This window comes from Bombina bombina, chromosome 10 (assembly GCF_027579735.1).
Source record: "Bombina bombina isolate aBomBom1 chromosome 10, aBomBom1.pri, whole genome shotgun sequence".
Taxonomy (NCBI): Eukaryota; Metazoa; Chordata; class Amphibia; order Anura; family Bombinatoridae; genus Bombina; species Bombina bombina.
The window spans coordinates 127,663,305-127,678,694 of record NC_069508.1 but is presented as its reverse complement, the minus strand read 5'-3'; the positions used below and the strand labels follow the sequence as shown (position 1 = coordinate 127,678,694).

Sequence of the window (15,390 nt, the reverse complement as noted above, 5' to 3'; positions counted from 1 at the left end):
ATAAAAATAAGCAACACCTAAAAAGACCATTAAATCCATTCAAAATCCTCTGTGAAGCACATGAACCCACAAAAGGGAACCTATCAACAATTTATACAATACTGATAGACATACATTCCACTAAACGCCCAGCCTACACAAAGGCATGGGAGAATAAACTACATCTTTCAATCTCGCCTAAAAAATGGACCACTATTTTTAAGCAAATCACAGAGATGAACATAAAAATCCTGTGCAGGTGGTAACTACACCGATGCAGGATAGCTAAAATATACAAACATACAAACCTCAGCTGCTGAAGGGGCACCGTGCAGAGGGGAACACTAACGCACATATGGTGGGACTGCCCAAACCTTGAACCATTCTGGCGAGAGGTTCACAGGGAAATTAAACACATTTTGACACAAAAGATTCCCTTTGACCCCTTGATATTTTTGCGCAATAAACCTCCAAAGATCCACTGTAGGTATAAAAAACTTTACTATACCTAATAGTCAGTGGAGCTAGACAGTTGATCCCAAAGCTATGAAAACAAATTCTGATACCCACATTGCAAAGTTGGAAACAACACATAACATGACTACTAACGCTTGAAAAATATCATTATCAACAGACCAACCGCTTAGATTTTTATTGCGCTGTAAAACTTTACTGGGAGGAATACTTATATACCAAACAGCCTCCCCCCACGGTCGACAATCACACACCGCAACCTGTACAATCCCACCCTTAAAGGCCTAAAACTCTCTCATCGGTGCGCTACCCACTTTTTAAACCCTGTCTAAACCCAAGCATAAGTACACCATTTAAATTAGACTCCTACCTTCCTAGAGCCACAGACCTTGCACCCAAACCTCAGGCAATTGCACTATGTGTACCCTCTACCCCTCTTCCACTCTCTACCCCTTTTTTTCCTTTCTTTATTATTGTTTCATATGTATACATGCTGTTAAAGTAATTGATGAAAATTACAAGCTCATCTATAGACTTTTTCAAAGACAGACTATGGAACACCCTGCTGATCTCCCTAAAAAGCAGAACAAGTTTCCTAAATATGGTGCTCGGAAACATTGTACTTTGGAAATTAGCTTTATTCCTTCTGGAAAGCCCATGTTTATGGACAAACCGAGCAACTCTGATTTGATCCCCAGTTGTTGAAACTTTGTTAAGCATTGACAATTTATTTTCATTGTACTGTATATGAATATTTGTTTAAATAAAGCTTGTTGTGAAAGAAAAAAAAATATTGTATGCGCTATCTGAATCATGAAAGAAAAATGTTGGGTTGTATGTCCCCTTTAAAGAAAGAGAACACAAATAACACAATAATATAGACATACTGAGGAAATAAGTGCTATAACAGATTTCCTTAATATGTTAATATGGTTTACAATTAATTTTAACTAAAATAAAACACAGGTATATATTAAAACAAGTATGGACTGATCAATCATTAAAAAACAATTAAATGGTGCAACAAAGAAGCCTTTTAATTCTTAAGAAAAGGGCCAGAGTTTATTAAATGGTAATGGATTTTTGAAATAGTAATTACAAAGTACAGTGAGCATAGGGATGCATGCAACTACATTGAGCCGATGCCCTGATTCTTTTATGTTATTAGATTCCTGTATATACCAGTATATTTTATTTATAATTGTATTCACAATAGCTTTGCTATGAAAAACTATATGTGATTTGTTTTACAGATATTCTCATAATTGTGTATAATAAAGTGCATATGTTTTATACATGAATTCAAGAAGAATTACAACTAAAATTGGCTTTTTTCTCTTATCTAATCATGGATCAAACAGTAAAGACTGCATTTTACATTTTCTATTGATCCTAGATTTCAAAGAATGCATGTTTTATATCCTTTTGTTGGCAATGTCTATGTGATAATTTGAATATATTGTTTCTAGTGTGGTTTGGCTTAATATAAAAGTAGACTATTTTATTCAATATCATCATCTGGTGTTTATGTCTGTTAAATATAAGGATACACATGGCAAAGCAATCTGAATGTGTTAACCCCTTTGCTGCTAAACCTTTTTTAAACCATTGCCAACTTCAAGCTTTTTTTTTTTTTTTGGTGATTAAATTTTCCTTGGGATGTTCATTTACAATTATTTAAACTATTGCAGTTCAGTTAATTATATGTTATCAGCAGAGAAAAAGGAGGACAAATCCAGACTGGTAGCCAGTGCAATAGAGTTTTATTCTTCCAAGTAATAGTTTAGCTCAGGCAGCTCAAACTATCTGACATGTTTCGCGCATGTCACATGCGCTTCTTCAGAGATAGTGTTCTGGATGCCACAGGTGAGCCTAAATAGGCTAATACAGCCAATCAAAAAAAGGGTAGGCTGGTTCTTAGTAATAAGTAGATTGCTTAGGCTCAATTATGGAAACCAAAGTAATGGCTCTATGGGATGATACATTGTTAAGTGAGGAAGTGTGCAAAGACATAAGTATAAAAGACTTCAATGTTACATGTTATTTACATATCTTAACAAAAAATATATAAACTAGTAAAAACAAAAGCAAAAAGAGATTGTAAATTCTAACATCACAATTTGAATAGTTAAGAATCAGGTTAAGAATTGATAATAGATTATAAATAAAAGATAATAAATCAGAGAGAAGAAAGAGAGAGAAGAGGAAATTGGTATAATAGATATATACATACATTTTCTCTCATGTGGAGAGATAACAATAGACTATAACAATACAGTAGATAACAATACATACGCTGAAAAAACAAAAGCATATCAGCTTATAAAAAGGTTGAATTTGATAGTTATCCTAAAAGTATTTCTAAGTTAAAACGTTACAAAAAGGTGTTCTAAAATATCTAGCTTGGTTTCAGGGTATTACTCTAGGGATAGACCGTATGCTTGAAGAGTGTAATATAATCCTATTGAGCCCATATATATATATATATATATATATATATATATATATATATATATATATATATATGCACAATACTTGTATGATGTATAATTAAGCTACGGAATGCAATTGGTCCCTAGAGTATTAGTTCATATATTGGTTCTCTCTAATCTACAAGGAGTAATCTTATGTGGGATTGGAGGAGGGTAAACCTTCTTGAAAAAAAATTTCTTCTTCTTAACAGCCTATTGGTTGTTGATGATTGGGGATATTTATAATACCATCACTGGTGCTAGGAGATCCTAAGTGTACTTAGGATCTCCTATCCGTATATAAGTAATACTTGCATCTGGTGTTTATGTCTGTTAAATATAAGGATAAACATGGCAAATCAATCTGAATGTGTTAACCCCTTTGCTGCTAAACCTTTTTTAAACCCTTGCCAACTTTAAGCTTTTTTTTTTTTTTTTTTGGTGATTAAATTTTCCTTGGGATGTTCATTTACAATTATTTAAACTATTGCAGTTCAGTATATGTTATGTCACAATACTTGGGATATATATATATATATATATATATATACATACATATACGCGCACCTCACTGATGAAAGCTGAAAGGATCATCTGGGGTTGCAATGATCCTTGTTCAGCGAGGGACTGACCTTGGTAAGTGGAATCAGACTGATATACTTCTCTTCTCTATGAAAAGCATTATTGGGCTAAAAGAGGCTGCTTTCAGGTGGTAACGCAGATGAATAAGCTAACAAGTTATTGAGTTGCTGTTCATTCCTGAGAGAGCACTTCTCTTTCTGTGAGTATCTCTGTGTGTGTGTGTATGTATGTGTGTATATATTACAATGTATGTGCTTGAATGAGTTTGGACTTAGCATGCATGAAGGAGCATTACGTATAAAAACCCTTCATAAATGCACAATCTCATTTAGGGGTCTCTTAGAAAGATACAAATTAACAAGTCAGCAAGGTCACAGTTTACAGTTTAAGGAAAGTTTAAATCCAGTAAAACAAATCCTATCCATAGAAACTCATAGTCACCATCTTGTTGCTAGTTCACACCAAAACGGAAACAGTCAATAACGAAAAATATAAATTAAAACTGTCCAAAACAATCCTCATGAAAGCTGCAAACCGCCCATTCCTAACAAACTAAAAGATGCGTTTAGATGGGTTAGAAGCGGTGCAGATGTATATAGAATTGCAATAGTTAACTATGAATGTTGTGATCGTTTGATCTCCTTTCAAAACTCAACTTAAAAGAAGCCAGTACTCTTAGAGGCCTATTTATCAAATGTCTGTCAGACCTGATTCGACAGTGCGGTTCAGGTCCGACAGACATCGCTGAATGCGGAGAGCAATACGCTCTCTGTATTCAGCATTGCACCAGCAGCTTGTGAGCTGCTGGTGCAACGCCGCCCCCTGCAGACTTGAGGGCAATTGGCCACCAGCAAGGGATGTCAATCAACCCGATCGTACTGTTCCAATCAGCCAATAGAATGTGAGCTCAATCCTATTGAACTGCAATCCTATTGTCTTATACCAAATTTATTTAATTGAGCAACAAAACAATATTTTTGGTAATAAATCTTTGTTTCATGAGTCTAAATATAACTTAAAACCTTTTTCTAAAGCATTTTAATATGCAAACTAGCAAATGTTAATGGTAAACTGAAGTTCTCAAAAGTGCTGCATTTTACATCAGTATTTTAGATTGTTCTCAAACGTAACACTTAACTCACCATTTGTAATACGAGCACAATAAGGGCCACTTGTAATACTAGATTGTGAGTTTTTCTCCGTGCAATATCATGTGCTATTGATTGCACTTCACTTGCATTCCAGCCAATAGGGTTGGTTTATTAAACAGCGGCTGATGCATCAACGCTCCATCGTTTCTGGTCCACCAGAAATGGAAGTTAAGAATAAGCGGTCGTAGGTGACAGACTGAAATCATCCCAATCCGATCGGGATGATTGACGGCCCCTGCTAGCGACCGATTGGCTGCGAGTGACCAGGGGTCAGCATTGCACACGCATTTCACCAGAAATGCTTGTGCAATGTGAAATGCAGACAGCGTTTACCAAGGTTGAGATGACAGTGGATCATGTCCGCTCGACCTTTGGTAAATCTACCTCATGTTTCTATTTTTGTATGATGTAATCCTGTGAAAAAACTTTTTTGTTTTTATGTAGGTATTCATATGTCTACAAACAACTTCTAAAGGAGTGGAAAATTATTGTGATTTAAGAAAGAAAAAAAGATTTTGCACAGCAACCTCTATAATTTTGCAGTCTAGGCCACTATGTTAACTGGTATAAAAAAAAAGAATTATTATTTTATTATTGATATTACATACCTGAGTTTCTCCATTTTCATACTTCAACAACTGTGTAGGAATCTGCATCATTTCTTTTGCAAAGTAATATTGAAGGGATCCTATATTTTTATAGTCATTTTCAGTGTCAGCTGGCAATTTTTCTCGAACTGACACTAATACCAATTTTTGCCTGTGAATGATAACAATCAGAATAATTAATAGGATGCAGAAATATGGTGCAAGTATATATCATTCCTACTGTTTTGTGTGGGGGGGGGGGCTCATATTACAAAGATAAGGAAAGCTATATTTTTTTTAAAGGGATATGCAACCCAAACATTTTATTTTGTGATTTAGATAGAGCATACAATCTAAAACAATGTTCTAATTTATTTCTATTATTAAGGTTTTCTTCTTTCTTTTGGTATCTTTTTTTTAAAAAAAACATCATTTACTTTGACAGAAAAGCTTTTTTTATACAGAATGTGATTGTTCGGGATGAACATTTCGACAGTTAGATATATACAGCACCTGAGGACTCTGTGTACTTATACATCAATTTAAAATAGCTATAGCCTTGCAAGGGTAATTTAGCTAATCTCTCTTATAATTGTCTTTCCAGTTTGTCTCTTTGTCAAGCATACACCAAAAGTTCAGAATATTTTTTTTTTTTATTTCTTCAAGGACATAATTATCTTTCGGCTAATTTACAAGTTTTGCGTTATGAGGGTTGCGGTGCTAACTTGCACGTTATAGTCACCGCTCACTTACCTACAGGGCTGGTATTACAGGTTTACAAAAACCCAACGTTATCAGGCAAGAAGTGAGCGTAGAGCAAAATTATGCTCCATACCGCACTCCAATACCAGCGCTGCTGAAAGCTGCGGTGACCTGGTTTTACGTGCTCGTGCACGATTTCCCCATAGACATCAATGGCGAGAGCCGGCTGAAAAAAAGTCTAACACCTCCTATGGGGAAACAAAATTTATGTTCACACCTAACATGAACCCCGAGTCTAAACAACCCTAATCTTACACTTATTAACCCCTAATCTGCTACCCCCTACATCGCCAAAACCTACATTATACTTATTAACCTCTAATCTGCTGCTCTGGACATCGCCACCACTATAATAAACATATTAATCCCTAAACTGCCGTACTCCTGCATCACAAACACTAACCCCTAATCTGCCACCCCTGACATCGCCAAAACCTACCTACATTTATTAACCCTTAATCTGCTGCCCCAACGTTGCCGCCACTATACTAAATTTATTAACCTCCTAAACCTAAGTCTAACCCTAACCCTAACACCCCCTAACATAAATATAATTAAAATAAATCTAAATAAAAATTACTATCATTAACTAAATTATTCCTATTTGAAACTAAATACTTACCTATAAAATAAACCCTAAACTAGCTGCAATATAACTAATAGTTAGATTGTAGCTAGCTTAGGGTTTATTTTTATTTTACAGGTAAGTTTTTATTTATTTTAACTAGGAAGAATAGTTATTAAATAGTTAGGTAGTTATTAACTATTTACTAACTACCTAGATAAAATAAATACAAATTTACCTGTAAAATAAAACCTAACCTGAGTTACACTAACACCTAACCTTACACTACAATTAAATAATTTACATTTATTAAATACAATTACTTAAATTACAAAAAACCCCTACTAAATTACACAAAATAAAAAAACTAATTATCAGATATTTAAACTAATTACACCTAATCTAATAGCCCTATCAAAATAAAAAAGCCCCCCCCCCAAATAAAAAAAAACCCTAGCCTAAACTAAACTACCAATAGACCTTAAAAGGGCCTTTAGCGGGGCATTGCCCCAAATAAATCAGCTCTTTTACCTGTAAAAAAAATACAAACAACCCCCAAACAGTAAAACCTTCCGCCCACAAAACCAACCCCCCAAATAAAATCCTAACTAAAAAAACCTAAGCTCGCCCTTAACCTGAAAAGGGCATTTGGATGGACATTGCCCGTAAAAGGGCATTTAGCTCTTTTTCAAGTGCCCAAACCCTAACCTAAAAATAAAACCCACCAAATAAACCCTTAATAAACCTAACACTAACCCCCGAAGATCTACTTACAGTTTTGAAGACCGGATATCCATCCTTAACAAAGCTGGGAGAAGTCTTCATCCAAGCGTCAAGAAGTCCTCAACGAAGACGGGAAAAGTCTTCATCCAAGCTGGTAGAAGTGGTCCTCCAGACGGGCAGAAGTCTTCATCCAGACGGCAGAAGTGGTCCTCCAGACGGGCAGAAGTCTTTATCCAGATGGCATCTTCTATCTTCATCCATCCGGCGCGGAGCGGCTCCATCTTCAAGAATTAAAGGTGAAAATATCCAATTGGCTGTTCCAATCAGCCTATAGGATTGAGCTTTAATCCTATTGGCTGATCCAATCAGCCAATAGGATTGAGCTCACATTCTATTGGCTGCTCCAATCAGCCAATAGAATGCGAGCTCAGTCCTATTGGCTGATTGCATCAGCCAATAGGATTTTTTCACCTTTAATTCCAATTGGCTGATAGAATTCTATCAACCAATTGGAATTCAAGGGACGCTCTTGGATGACGTCATTTAAAGGAACCTTCATTCCAGAAGAGCCGTCGTAAGAAGAGGATGCTCCGCGCCAGATGTCTTGAAGATGGACCCGCTCTGCGCCAGATGGATATAGATAGAAGATGCCGTCTGGATGAAGACTTCTGCCAGTCCAGAGGACAACTTCTGCCGGCTTGGATGAAGACTTCTCCCAGCTTCGTTGAGGACTTCTTGCCCATTGGATGAAGACCTCCTGGCTTCGTTGAGGATGGATGTCCGGTCTTCAAAACTGTAAGTGGATCTTCGTGGGTTAGTGTTAGGTTTTTTTAAGGGTTTATTGAGTGGGTTTTATTTCTAGGTTTGGGTTTGGGCACTTGAAAAAGAGCTAAATGCCCTTTTAAGGACAATGGGGAGCTTAGGTTTTTTTAGTTAGGATTTTATTTGGGGGTGAGTTGTGTGGGTGGTGGGTTTTACTGTTGGGGGGTGTTTGTATTTTTTTTATACAGGTAAAAGAGCTGATTTATTTGGGGCAATGCCCCGCAAAAGGCCCTTTTAAGGGCTATTGGTAGTTTAGTTTAGGCTAGGGTTTTTTTATTTTGAGGGGGCTTTTTTATTTTGATAGGGCTATTAGATAAGGTGTAATTAGTTTAAATATCTGATAATTTCTTTTTTTATTTTGTGTAATTTAGTGTTTTGTTTTTTTTTGTAATTTAGTTAATTGTATTTAATTTAGGTAATTGATTTAATTGTAGTGTAAGGTTAGGTGTAAGTGTAAGTAAGACAGGTTAGGTTTTATTTCACAGGTAAATTTGTATTTATTTTAGCTAGGTAGTTAGTAAATACTAGTCTACCTAGTTAAAATAAAAATAAACTTGACTTTGAAATAAAAATAAAACCTAAGCTAGCTACAATGTAACTATTATCTGCACCTTTAATTATGTCTGAAAGAGACCAGGGCCTATCATTATTTTTGTATGTAAGCAAAAAAATTAAATTAAAATAAATTATGAACTGATGGAAAATACATAAAATAAACAAATAAAGAAGAATAAATGGATCAATGGATCTCTAACTCTAACAATGGTGGTAGCATCTATTAAAGCTACATCTATATCCCTAACTATTAAAGGGACAGTAAAGTCAGAATTAAACTTTCATGATTCAGATAGGGCATGCTATTTTAAACAACTTAAGTAGTGATGTCACGCACTTAAAATTTTCCGTTCCGCGAACGGGCAGACGCGAACTTCCATAAGTGTTCGCGAACCGTGGCGGGGGCGCACGGGCAAACCGCCACTGACTTCAATAGGCAGGCGAATTTTAAAACACACAGGGACTCTTTCTGGCCACAATAGTGATGGAAAAGTTGTTTCAAGGGTACTAACACCTGGAACTGTGGCTATGCCGGAGGGGGATCCCATGGCAAAACTACCACGGGAAAAATTACATAGTTGATGCAGAGTCTGGTTTTAATCCATGAAGGGAATAAATCACCTAACATTCCTAAATTGATTGCAATAACGTGCTTTAAAACATCAGGTATGATGTTGTATCGATCAGGTAGTGTAAGGGTTACGCCCCCGCTTCACAGTGACAGACCGAAACTCCCCGTTTAACCGCACCACAAACAACCGCAAACAGTCCATTTGCACAACCCGCAAACTCCCCATTGGCCACGAGGATAGACTAGATTTGAAGATAGATACATAAATTAGATAGATAGATCAATAGATGCAATAGATACATTTGATAGATACGATAGATAGTAAGATAGATAGATGGATAGATTTGATAGATCAATAGATAGATTTGATAGATAGATAATTTCCCAGACAGAGAATTACAAGACGTGTGGTCTGCGACCATGGTAAGGTCCCAGAGGCAGTTGCGGCGCCCGAGGCTCTGATTAGAACAGAGCACTCTGGAACGTATCTTGCCCTCGCCCCGAAATTGGAACATTCTTTTGCTTTCTGCCTGTCGGCCAAATGTCCATCTGCCAAATGTCCGTCTGCCAAATGTCCTTCAGCTTTTGTCAGAGCACCGCGTGCAATCTACTGTGCCACCAGTATGACGTGGTGTGTTAAGTAGTACTATTCTTCTCAGTTTAATCCCTGTTACGTCCCCTATCAGGGGACCGTGTATATGGCATCGATTTATAGGAACTGCGGAGATGGAAAAAGATGCTTGGTCGGTCCCGGCCACGAGATAGATAGATTTGATAGATAGATAGATAGATAGATTAGATAGATAGATCAATAGATGCAAAAGATACATTTGATAGCATACGATAGATAGATAGATTTGATAGATCAATAGATAGATTTGATAGATAGTAATTTCCCAGACAGAGAATACAAGACATGCGGTCTGTGACCCATGGTAAGGTTCCCAGAGGTAGTTGCAGCGCCCGAGGCTCTGATTAGAACAGAGCACTCTGGAACGTATCTGCCCTCGGCCGAAATCGGAACTTCTTTAGCTTTCTATCTGTCGGCCAAATGTCCGTCTGCCAAATGTCCTTCTGCATTTTGTCAGAGCACCGCGTGCAATCTAACTGTGCCAACAGATATGAGTGGGTCTGTCAAGTAGTACTATTCTTATCAGTTTAATACCTGTTACGTCCCCTATCAGGGTACGTGTATATGGAATGGATTTTAGGAACCGGGAGATGGAAAAAGATGCTTGGTCGGTCCGGGCCACGAGATAGATAGATTTGATAGATAGATAGATAGATAGATAGATACATAGATTAGATAGATAGATCAATAGATGCAATAGATTACATTTGATAGAATATGATAGATAGATTTTGATAGATAAATAGATAGATTGATAGATAGATAGATAGATAGATAGATAATTTCCCAGACAGAGAATTACAAAGACGTCCGGCTGGGACCCCATGGTAAAGCTTACTTCCTTTTGCACAATCGAGTACAGGTTGGGGATTGACTTTTGTGCAAAGAAATTTCGCCGGGTACCTTCCACTGTGGTGTCCCCTATCAGGGGACGTGTACTATGGCATGGATTTTAGGAACCGGGAGATGGAAAAAGATGCTTGGTCGGTCCTCCTACTTCAAAATTTGGGGCACTGCGCGTGCAATCTACTGTGCCACCAGATATTGAGTGGTGTGTTAAGTATTACTATTCTTATCACTTTAATCCCTGTTACGTCCCCTATCAGGGGACGTGTATATGGCATCGATTTTAGGAACCGGGAGATAGAAAAAGATGCTTGGTCGGTCCTCCTACTTCAAATTTGGGGCACTGCTCGTGCAATCTAATGTGCCACCAGATATGAGTGGTGTGTTAAGTAGTACTATTCTTATCACTTTAATCCCTGTTACGTCCCCTATCAGGGGACGTGTATATGGCATGGATTTTAGGAACCGGGAGATGGAAAAAGATGCTTGGTCGGTCCTCCTACTTCAAATATTGGGGCACTGCGTGTGCAATCTAATGTGCCACCAGATAGGAGTGGTGTGTTAAGTAATACTATTCCTATCACTTTAATCCCTGTTACGTGCCTTTTTTTGTTTTCATTTTTGAAGCCACAGTGCAGCACCAGAGGCCAGAAAAATTTGGCATGTACACATGCCTGAAAAATTAGGTATTGTTGCAGCTGCTGCTGTAGTAGCAGCCAGAAAAATTGATGTTTGTTTCCCTGGCAGAAAGTGCCCTAAAACATTGAGGCTTGAACCCTAGTTGGTGGCGGATAAGTCGCGCAAGTCATCCGAAGATAACATACAGCAGCTTGTGGACCATTTATAGCCCAAGGCAGATCATCTCATCAGGCCTTTTTTACTCGAATGTATCGCCCAATGTCAGTCCCTTCGGGATCTATCCCTCATTCATCTTAATAAATGTGAGGTAATCTAGACTTTTTTGACCTAGGCGACTTCTCTTCTCAGTGACAATACCTCCTGCTGCACTGAAGGTCCTTTCTGACAGGACACTTGAAGCGGGGCAGGCCAGAAGTTCTATCGCAAATTGGGATAGCTCAGGCCACAGGTCAAGCCTGCACATCCAGTAGTCAAGGGGTTCATCGCTCCTCAGAGTGTCGAGATCTGTAGTTAAGGCTAGATAGTCTGCTACCTGTCAGTCGAGTCGTTCTCTGAGGGTGGACCCCGAAGGGCAGTGGCGATGCATAGGAGTTAAAAAGCTCTGCATGTCCTCCATCAACAACACATCTGTAAAGAGTCCTGTCCTTGCCGGCGTAGGTCGTGAGAGTCGGAGGATTACTTTCACTTCTTCCCCTGTTAGATCCCGTCGTGCTTTGATATCAGACCCCTTATACGCTTTGTAAAGCATACTTTTAATTTATTTTGGAACTCGCTGCATCCTTTCCGACTTGCGGGAATTTTGGTAACATTTCAGGCACTTTATGCTTATACCGGGGGTCTAGTAGTGTGGACACCCAGTACAGGTCCTTCTCCTTCAGCTTTTTTATACCAGGGTCCCTCAACAGGCACGACAGCATGAAAGACCCCATTTGCACAAGGTTGGATGCCGAGCTACTCATGTCCCCGTTCCTCGTCCTCAGTGATCTCACTGAAGGTATCTTCTTCCCCCCAGCAACATACAACACACACAGGTACCCAGATAGGTGACAATTAAGGCACCCTGGGATGCTGTTGTGGTTGGTCTTCCTCCTCCTCCTCCTCCTCAAAGCCACATTCCTCCTCTGACTCCTCTTCCTCACAATCCTCTTCCAGCGTTGCCGCTGGTCCAGCAAGTGATGCTGATAAGGCTGTTTCTGGTGGTAATGGTGACCACAACTCTTCCTCTTCATGCTCATCTACGGCCTGATCCAGCACTCTTCGCAGGGCACACTCCAGGAAGAAAAAAAATGGTATGATGTCGCTGATGGTGCCTTCGGTGCGACTGACTAGGTTTGTCACCTCCTCAAAAGGATGCATGAGCCTACAGGCATTGCGCATGAGCGTCCAGTAACATGGCAAAAAAATCCCCAGCTCCACAGAGACTGTCCTAGCACCCCGGTCATACAAATACTGGTTAACGGCTTTTTCTTGTTGGAGCAGGCGGTCGAACATTGAGTGTTGGATTCCAACGTGTCGGGCTGTCGCAAATCAAGCGCCTCACTGGCATGTTGTTTCGCCGCTGGATATCTGCAAAATTCGCCATGGCCGTGTAGGAACACCTGAAATGGCCACACACCTTCCTGGCCTGCTTCAGGACATCCTGTAAGCCTGGGTACTTATGCACAAAGCGTTGTACAATCAGATTACACACATGTGCCATGCACGGCACATGTGTCAACTTGCCCAATTTCAATGCCGCCAACAAATTACTTCTGTTGTCAGAAACCACTTTGCCGATTTCCAGTTGGTGCGGAGTCAGCCACTGATCCACATGTGCATTCAGGGCAGACAGGAGTGCTATTCCGGTGTGACTCTCTGCTTTCAGGCAAGTCAACCCCAAGATGGCGTGACACTGCCGTATCAGGGATGTGGAATAGTACCTGCGGAGCTGGGGGAGTGCCGTTGATGTGGAGCAAGATGCAGCAGCAGAAGAGGACTCAGCCGAGGAGGTTATGGAAGAGGATGGAGTAGGAGAAGTAGAGGAGGTGGCAGTAGGCCAACTCACCAACTCCTCTGCAGAGCCACGCATTCCATGCTTGGCAGCCGTCAGCAGGTTTACCCAATGCGCATTGTAGGTGATATACCTGCCCTAACCATGCTATGCAGACCAGATATCAGTGGTCAGATGGACCCTTGCCCCAACACTTGTGTGCCAGACATGCCATTACTTCCTTTTGCACAATCGAGTACAGGTTGGGATTGCCTTTTGTGCAAAGAAATTTTCGGCCGGGTACCTTCCACTGCAGTGTCCCTATAGCTACAATTTTTTTGAACAGCCTCAGACTCCACCAGCTTGTATGGTAAAAGCTTGGCGGGCTAAGGAGTTCAGACAAGCAGCTGTCAGACGCCAGGCAAGGGGGGTGACTTTTGGGACATTGGCTTCTTACGCTCAAACATGTCCTTGACAGTACACCTGACTGTGGGCATATGAGCAGGAACTGCTACGAAGAGAGAAGGAGTGGCGGATGGTTGAGAGGGGGGCAAGGAGGACCAGCAGTGGATGACATGGCTGAAGATGCTGGACCAGGAGGAGGATGGTGGCTTTGAGTTTGTATGCTGCTTTTACTCATGTGTTCATCCATCGGCGCTTTGTGATGTTGAGATCATGTGCCTTTGCAAAGCAGTTGTACCTAGGTGGGTGTTGGACTTCCCACGACTCAGTTTCTTTTGGCACAGGTTGCAAATGGCATCGCTGTTGTCAGAGGCAGAAGAAACACAAAAAAAATGCCACACTGCTGAGCTCTGCGATGACGGCATTCTGGTGGTTGGCAACAGCATGGCATTGATTGTCGTGTGCCGATGCATGCCTGTCTGACTGTGCCACTAGCTCCTTGCGACGACCTCCCCCTGCTTCCTACTCATCTCCTCCTCTCTGTCGTCCCCCATCTGAACTTTCCCCCTCTTCTTCTTCTCTTCTAGCGGGCACCCCACGTGACATCCACGGACACATCATCTCAACCGCTTCACTTGTATCTGACAAATCAACAAAGGTAAGCAGCAGCGGGTTACAACATCATCATCATCACACCGTACACGTCCATGTCTGTAATACTGCCTGACTGAGACATATCACTGTTATCTACATCCTCTGTCAATGATGGTTGTGCATCACTCATTTCTTGAAACTGATGTGTCAATAACTCCTCTGACAGATCAAGTGAAGCTGCTGTGGTGCTAGCTAGTGTTGGTGGTGGCTGCAGGCAGGCGAGTGTCACTTGAGAGGTGACCGAAGCTAAGCTGGAGGTGGATGGTGCGTCAAGGTTCCGAGCGGAAGCTGAAGAAGATTGGGTGTCCTGTGTAGCCAGTCAACCAGGTCCTCCTCAGAACTTTTCGCGTTCATGGTACCGTGGCCTCGTGAACACTGGGCATTATTTAGGGGTGAAAGGAAATCACAGCATCACGACGGCACCTGCGGGGTGGCCTGCCTCTGCCTGTCATTTTTTTTTAAATGTACACTTACACTACTATTAAACAAGATATGAGTGGTGGCACTGGGCAAAGTGGGCACAGTTACGCTGTGTGTCTGACACAAAAAAGCAGACTGATGTTTCAACAACTCCAAAAAGTTTTTTTTTTTTTAAATGTACACTTACACTACTATTAAACCAAGATATGAGTGGTGGCACTGGGCAAGTGGGCACAGTATTCGCTGTGAGCCTGACACAAAAAAGCAGACTGATGTTTCACAGTCAAAAAAGTTTATTTTTTTTAATGTAACACTTACACTACTATTAAACAAGATATGAGTGGTGGCACTGGCGCAAGTAGTGCACAGTATATGCTTGTGAGCCTGGCACACACGCTGGCAAGCAGGCAACTGCAATTAGATTACACAAGCAGGACTGATGTTTCACAGTAAAAAAAGTTGTTGTTTTTTTTAATTTACACTACTGTTCAACAGATATGAGTGGTGGCACTAGTTGGGGCAAGGTGGCTGGCACACACGCTGGCAGGCAGGCAACTGCAATTAGATTACACTAGCAGACTGATGTT

The 15,390-nt window shown here is 40.2% G+C and overlaps 1 protein-coding gene across 1 annotated transcript in view; it reads right to left on the bottom strand.

Annotated features, from left to right (window-relative positions):
- LOC128640757 (vitellogenin-like) overlaps positions 1 to 15,390 on the bottom strand; it is a 459,754-nt gene that overhangs the window by 405,628 nt on the left and 38,736 nt on the right. Inside the window, 1 exon segment of the mRNA XM_053693183.1 lies at positions 5,266 to 5,416. Within this exon segment, the coding sequence (XP_053549158.1) occupies positions 5,266 to 5,416 (151 nt within the window).